General features: G+C 48.6%; 1 protein-coding gene across 31 annotated transcripts in view; it reads left to right on the top strand.

The window, feature by feature from the left end:
• The first annotated feature begins 862 nt into the window (after window positions 1-862).
• Window positions 863-6,785, top strand: part of CAMK2G (calcium/calmodulin dependent protein kinase II gamma) — a 158,373-nt gene continuing 152,450 nt past the window's right edge. For 6 of the 31 annotated variants that reach the window (XM_053388041.1, XM_053388050.1, XM_053388043.1 and 3 more), the window contains exons 1-2: window positions 869-1,370; window positions 3,232-3,326. In XM_053388041.1, coding sequence (XP_053244016.1) covers window positions 1,306-1,370; window positions 3,232-3,326 — 160 coding nt within the window. In that variant the 5' untranslated portion in view covers window positions 869-1,305. Of the gene's footprint in view, window positions 1,371-3,231; window positions 3,327-6,785 lie in introns of all 31 variants that reach the window. The other 25 variants (XM_053388052.1, XM_053388054.1, XM_053388047.1 and 22 more) reach the window with 10 other exon arrangements.

Below are 6,785 nucleotides of genomic sequence, written 5' to 3'. Positions count from 1 at the left end.
GTTTCAAAATAATTGCGCGGGCGCCCTCTGCACCTGCTCGAGTGCCACCAGCTCCCCCGTTTGCAGACGAGACCCGCCCCCTCGCCCACCAAGGCGCATCCGGTCCAGGGTATGCAAAGCCAGAGTCACCAAGCGCCTGCAGCCGTCTGCTCTCGCCCGATTGGCGCGGGCAGCCAGCGCGAGGCAGGGCTGCGGTCCGCCGCCTCTCGTGCGCGCGCGCATAGCTTAGAAAGAGCGCGGGAGACAGCGGCGCCTCTCCTGTCACTGCAAAAGGGAGGGGGGGAGCGCGGGCCAACCCTCTTAAAAGTTCCTATGTGGGGGTCAATTGTGTGCTGTTTTGCATCTGGTAAGCGAGGTGGCAAAAAAAAAAAAAGAGAATAAGATAGGAGCTGAACTTTCGCCTGGAAGTTTTTTAAGCAGAGGTTGGCTGGCCACCTGTCATGGGTGCATTGCAGGGGGCTGGACTAGAGGACCCTCAGAGTCCCTTCTAACTCGACCATTCCATGAGCCTCTATAGAAAGGACTCCTATCCGCCAACCTCCGAAGGGACTTGAGGGGAAAACGCGCCTCACGCCTCAGAGAAGCGCTGCCGCCTTGCGCTTCACTTGGCGGCGCAACGCTCGCCGAACAGAATGGCGCGCTTCCATTCGAGGAAGCTCCGCGCGCGACCAGCGTATCTCTGCCTCTTGTCTGTGAGGCGGAAGGCAAGCAGCGCTTTGGGCTGCCGAGACTGGGGAAGGCGGGCTCCTTCGCTGTGAAGAAAACCAAGCAGCAGCCGCCGCCGCCGCCGCCTCACGCAAGCGCAGCCCGCGCCCAGCTCCTCCCTTGCTGGCGAGTCTGCCCGCGCTCCCTCCGGCCACACCTCTGGGGAGGGAGGTCTGGCTGGTAGGCGGAGGCAAGGAAGGAGGGCGACGAGACGAGAGAAGGAGGCGGCGGCGGCGGCGTCTCCTCCTCGGCTCCCTCCCCGGGAAGAAGATCTCGCGGTGCTGGGCGCGCTCAGCCTCCGACGCCGCCTCCTCCGCCTCCTCGTCTTTCTGCGGGGAGCGGTGACTGTGCGCAGTGAAGCGGGCGGGAGCGCACAGCTGGGCGGAGAGGCACGCCGGCACCAGCTCCGCCAGGAGGAGGAGGTGGAGACGGAGGCCGAAGTAGTGAGAGCGAGGGAGTAAGAGAGGAGCAGCAACTCCTGCAGGAGACGACCGTCCCAGCCCGCGCAGCCCTCGCAGCCTCGCCCAGTCCGATGTCCCTGCGGCGGCGGCGCTGAGCGTGCCTGCCCGCCGAGCCTGCAACGCCTTCCGCAGCGCGAACATGGCCTCCCCGGCAACGTGCACCCGCTTCACCGATGAATACCAGCTGTACGAGGAGCTCGGCAAGTACGCAGCCCAGGCGTTCCTCGCCGGTGTCTTCCTCCTCCTCCTCCTCCTCCCTCCTCGCTTTGGCGCAGCTCCTGGCAGCCGGGCTGTTATTGCGGCCGGGCGCTGCTCCGCCTTCCCGCTTGGATCCCCTCTCGCCCCTTCTCCGATCCCGATCTTGGGTCCCCCGCTCCTTGCCCTCCCCTCCCTTCTGGTGCTACTAACTGTAGTTTCTACTCAGGAAGTCTTTCTAGCAAACTCTCTTTTCTCTGCTCGGAGCCTCTCCCTCCCTCCTTCCTCTCCGATGCGGACTTTCCCTTACCTGTTATTGGAACGGAGCCTTGTAGCCCGTGCCATCCGCGGAAATGTAGGCCGTCGTGTTGCGGCTCCGTTCAACCGGGGCAGAGGCACTTGGTCTCCGGGCTTTGCAAAAGCGAGCCCGGGAGGAAATGTGCTCCGCTGTGTTGTATGCCAAGGCAGTTGAAGGAAGTAGCTCGAGGGAGGGAATGAAGCCGGGGCAAGCAGTCCAGAGGGTCTGCTCCCCCCCCACTAGGATGGGGGCTGTTTCTGCCCCGAGAAATAGGGGATCCCACCCACTGCTGAGCTGGATACTGCTGCTTTGACCCAGGAACTGCTTTTCCGTCTGAATGCCACCCTCCCTGCTGTTGCTGCAGCCTGCAACTTCCAAGATTCTTCCTCCCCCCCCCTCATTTCTGCACTACAAACAAGGGACATTGCTGCATTTCTCTTGCATCAAGGGAGGTTCCCTGTGCCAATGCTCCCCCCCCCCCCAAAATTACTCCAGCACTGATCTTAAAACAGACACTGTTTTTGTTTTTCTTGCCCTCGGTATTCTGCAGGAGATTTGCCCAATATTCTGGTTGTGTGTGTGGTTGGGGGTAGATGCACCCCAGGTACTGCTGCATTTGAGTCCTCCTCCTTTCTTGCACCAGTCCCTGAGTGCTGCTGTATCTTTTCTCTCCCCCCCCCCCCTTTTGAGCCACTTCTCATCTTCCTTACCGGCCTTGCTTCTTTCTGACTTGCATACAGAAATGGATGTGGATGAGGATAGGTGGAAAAGAAATGTATCTCCTGCCCAGACCAGGCCGTTTCTGTTGATCTTTGCTTCCTTGAGTGTTTGTGCTTGTCTGCTGTTCTGGCTGGTTTCTCGTTTCAGGGTGCAGGCAGGCTGCCTTCTGCACCTGAGGAACGTTCCCCCCTTTGAAAAGGCTCTGGTGGATTCTCCCCCCCCCCCCCATCTTTTGTCCTGCACTTACTCTGTCCTCTCTGTCACCATTCATGAAAGCTGTTTTCCAGACTCTGTTGCCACATCTTCCTGCTTTTCTGGGAATTGGCATCTTTTCCTGAATTGGCATCTTTTCCTTACCAGCGTACCTACTCACCTTTCCACCCCCCTCTCTTTTTGCCACAAACACCTTGCTGAACTTGCGTTGATAAATATGTATTAATTACGCTACAGAAGAGGTAATGCAAACACCAGCAAAATCCTTCCTCTTGTCTGCATATCAGATTATCATTTTTATTTAGATTTTATGTGTACGATGCAGGCGTGTGTCTAGGTGATGTAATGAGCTCCTGCAAAAGAACTTCATAATCAAAGCTCTACTCTTTGTGGGAACAAAATCTTCTTGTACCCACCCTAGTCATCCTTTCATGCACCTCTGTTCTTCCACTTCACTTGGAATTATTGAAGTGCTGCGTTTTCAGTTCTTTAAAAATACTTGTAGCCACTCAGAATGGACTTTGGCTAAATACTTTGGTGTAGATAATGAGGTTTTGGTTTGCCATCAGTTTATAATGCTTGATTTGGGCTTCATGTTTAAACCAGTTTCACAGGTTCAGCCTTTCCTTTTTGTTCCAGGGGAGCTTTTTCAGTGGTCCGGAGATGTGTGAAAAAAACATCATCCCAGGAGTACGCTGCGAAGATAATCAATACCAAGAAGCTGTCGGCCAGAGGTGAGTCCATGAACGCTGTTTTTGATCAAGTTGTCCTGCAGCTCCATGACAATGGAATGGATCATTAAAACTTTTCATTTGCATCGTGTGAAAAGCGCCAGCTTCGGGCCCTTCTTTGTGTCATTGTTCAAATTTAGGTTTTTTTGGTGTGTGTGTGTTTTCAAATTTGATAGCGGATTAGATCGGTCCCATTTTTTTCCTGGAATTAGGTCTCTTACTTGGGATTGGCGCCTATAGTACTGCACCAATAGCCCGTTGAACATCATAAGAACCTGTTGGACCAACCTGTTATTGCAATGGCTATCCTCATTGCCTGAAGCAGAGCCTGAACACTCCCTCTTCCAGCGGTTTCCAGCAACTGGTATTCAGAAGCATATTTCCTCTTAGGGTGGATGTAGGGATGTCTGAGATAGTAGTCACTGAAAACCTTATCGCCCATGAATTTGTCGAATCCTCTTTTAAAGCCATCCAAGTTGGTGGGACGTGAATTCCATCGTTTAACTACATGAAGAAGTATTTTATTTTGTCTGCCCCGAGTCTTCTCTTAACATTCAACTTAACTGGAATCTAGTGTTATGAGAAGGGGATAAAAGCTTTCCTCTGCACTCTGGTTTTCTCCATGCCCCATACATAATAGTTTATACACTTCTATCGTGTCCCCTCGTCTCAAAGCTAAAAAAATCCCAAACGTCGTGAACTTTCCTCATTTGAGTTGCCATTTTCTGATCCTTTTCCAACTCTCTGATACCCTCATTCCAGGTGCATTTGCACCAATAGATTTGTATAATGGCATTGTGATACCGGCAGTTTTATTTTCAGTTCTTTCCTGATCATCCCTAGCGTGGAATTTGTCTTTTTCATGTCTGCCAAACACACTGGTTCGACAGTCATTGGGCTGTCCACTGCGACCCCCAAGTTCTCATTCCTGGTCAGTCACTGCTAGTTCAGACCCCATGAACGTTATATAAGATAAGACTTTCAGCCCTGATGTGCATCTCTTTGCATTGAACTGCATTTGCCACTTCCCATTCCCTCAGTTTAGAGATATTCTTTTGGAGCTCCTTGTAATCCCTTTTTGTTTTAACCACCCTGAACAATTTAGTATCACCGGCAAATGTGGCAGATTCACTGCTCATCCCTAGTTTTAGATATACTTACGAACGAATTGAAAAACACGGGACCTAATACCGATCCTTGGCAGAGTCCACTTTCTACATCCCTCAATTAGGAGAACTCTTCATTTATTCCTACTTTCTGCTTCCTGTTGCTTAACCTGTTCTTGATCCACAAATGACAATTCCTCTTATTCTCTGACGGTGAAGCTTACCTAGCAGTCTTTGGTGATGTACTTCGTTGTACGTATTTTGGAAGTCCAAGTACCCCCTGTCAACTGGATCACCTCTATATGCTTGTTGGCATTCTCAAATATATCTTAATAGGTTACTGAAACAGAACTTACCCGTGTGGAAGCCATCCTTGTTAAAGAGTTAGTGCTGTTTTTGTGGCTATTCTGCAGTACATAGGAATAGAGACATTTGTCTTGCAACTAATTACCACAGAACAAAGAGGGACCTACTTCTGAGTAGGTGTGTATAGGTTGGGTTGAAAGTATTTATGGAGTTGGCACATACGATTCAACATGCGCTCTCAAGAACCGCACCTAGTCATGGTAGCATGAAGTAAAACACACCCGTGCATTTTACAAACAAACAAACAAACAATTGAAGCAGTCCTCACTGTTGGCAGCAAAAAGAGAAGCTCCTCTGAAGGAATCTAGGTTCATACATAGTCTTTTGTGGAATATTGATTTTATAAGAGTACTAATCTTAATGGCGTTGAAAGTGATGAGCTTTTTGTTTTCCCCAGATCTAATGGGTATATTCAACATTGTGGTGCATCTTTTAAAAAATATATATGCATGGAGACTTATTTCTGTGTCAAGAAGTCTGTACCATGTTGTGCACGAAGGCCTCAACGAGTCACCATGAAGCATGCATATTATATCTTCCAAATGATTTTAAAAACTTGTATCTAGCCGTAGACCGTAACAGCAAAGGACTTGCACTAAAACATTCCAATAAATCTCCCTGGAAAATATAACAGGTGAAATAGATCTTGTATTATGCCTTCATAAATGGTATTATTATTATTATTATTATTATTATTATTATTATTATTATTATTATATTATTATTATTATTATTATTATTATTATTATTGCATTTCTATACCATCCTTCATTTGAGGATCACACAAAAATGCATAACATAATAACAAACAAAACAGTTACCTTCCCCCTCCATTTAAAAGGCCATCGATTGTTTAATTAGAGGCCTGGGAGAAGAGGAAGGTTTTGGCTGGCACCTAAATGTTCTGTAAAATTTGACCATCGATGCAGGATCTGCTACCCATTCCTCATAGGGTAGACACATTGGTGCAACCATATTAATTAGATGCTAGAAATTACGGTGCAAAACAGCAGCCTTCTTCCACTGTCGTTTTTGGCAAACTGTTATTTGTATTGTCTAGTAATCAGCTATGTGTAGCAAGCATGTTTTCAGTTAAAGTCAGAGTACGTATTACCAGCCTTGATCTGAGTTAATTTCAAGAGATGAGGACATTCTGGATGAGAAACAGGCGCACACTTCAGGTTTTAATGTAACTAAAGACATGCAGCGGCCTTCATCTTCCGCAGAAGGCTTTGCCTTTTGTGAAATGTACTGCTTCTATTCTGTTCTCTTTGCAGTTGCCCCGCAAGTCTTCTGTAACTGCACTGCTTCCATTTAGGCATTTGGATTTTCTCCAGGTTTTTAAGCAGCTCTAGCAGTTATAGCCTTGGCCCCGTTTGCAATGGAAGTTGCCTGACTTGAGATTCTGCCCCCCTGCACTGGTCTTAAGAACTGGCTTAATGGCTCGAAGCCAGGAAGCCCCCATTTCAGTTTCTACCATGACCGGGAACTTAGTGGCCTTAGGCTAACTGCTCTTCTCCCTGCTTCAAGTCTCGCATCAGCAAAATGGGGATAATAAAGCTGTACTTAACAAGGTTCCTGTAAGAATTGCTCGCAGATCGCATGCGAAGCCCTGTGAATACTCAATAAAAGTGCTATTATAAATGCTAAGTTGTTATTACCGAAATGAATTCGTGCAGGTGGTAGAAGAAGATGATGGGGGACTTGGACCAGAATTCTGGATCTGGTGCTCTGTGGCAGAGGAACCGCTGTGGGCTGAATTTGAGGCAAATTGTCTCGGTCTCCTATTGCAAAACAGGAATATTGTTGAAAGTCTCCCACTGGTACTCTGAAATGCCTATGAAATGATGATTTACAGGGCAAGCCTAACCATATCTACTCAGAAGCAAGTACTACTGAATTCAGTGGGGCTTACCTCCCAGGTAAGCAGGGTTAGGATTGCAGCCTTAGTCTATCGGTGTGCAACTGGATAGTAGTGCTGTGTTGCATT

This window comes from Podarcis raffonei, chromosome 5, assembly GCF_027172205.1.
Source record: "Podarcis raffonei isolate rPodRaf1 chromosome 5, rPodRaf1.pri, whole genome shotgun sequence".
NCBI classification, from domain to species: domain Eukaryota; kingdom Metazoa; phylum Chordata; class Lepidosauria; order Squamata; family Lacertidae; genus Podarcis; species Podarcis raffonei.
This window is presented reverse-complemented; position numbering and strand designations above follow the sequence as displayed.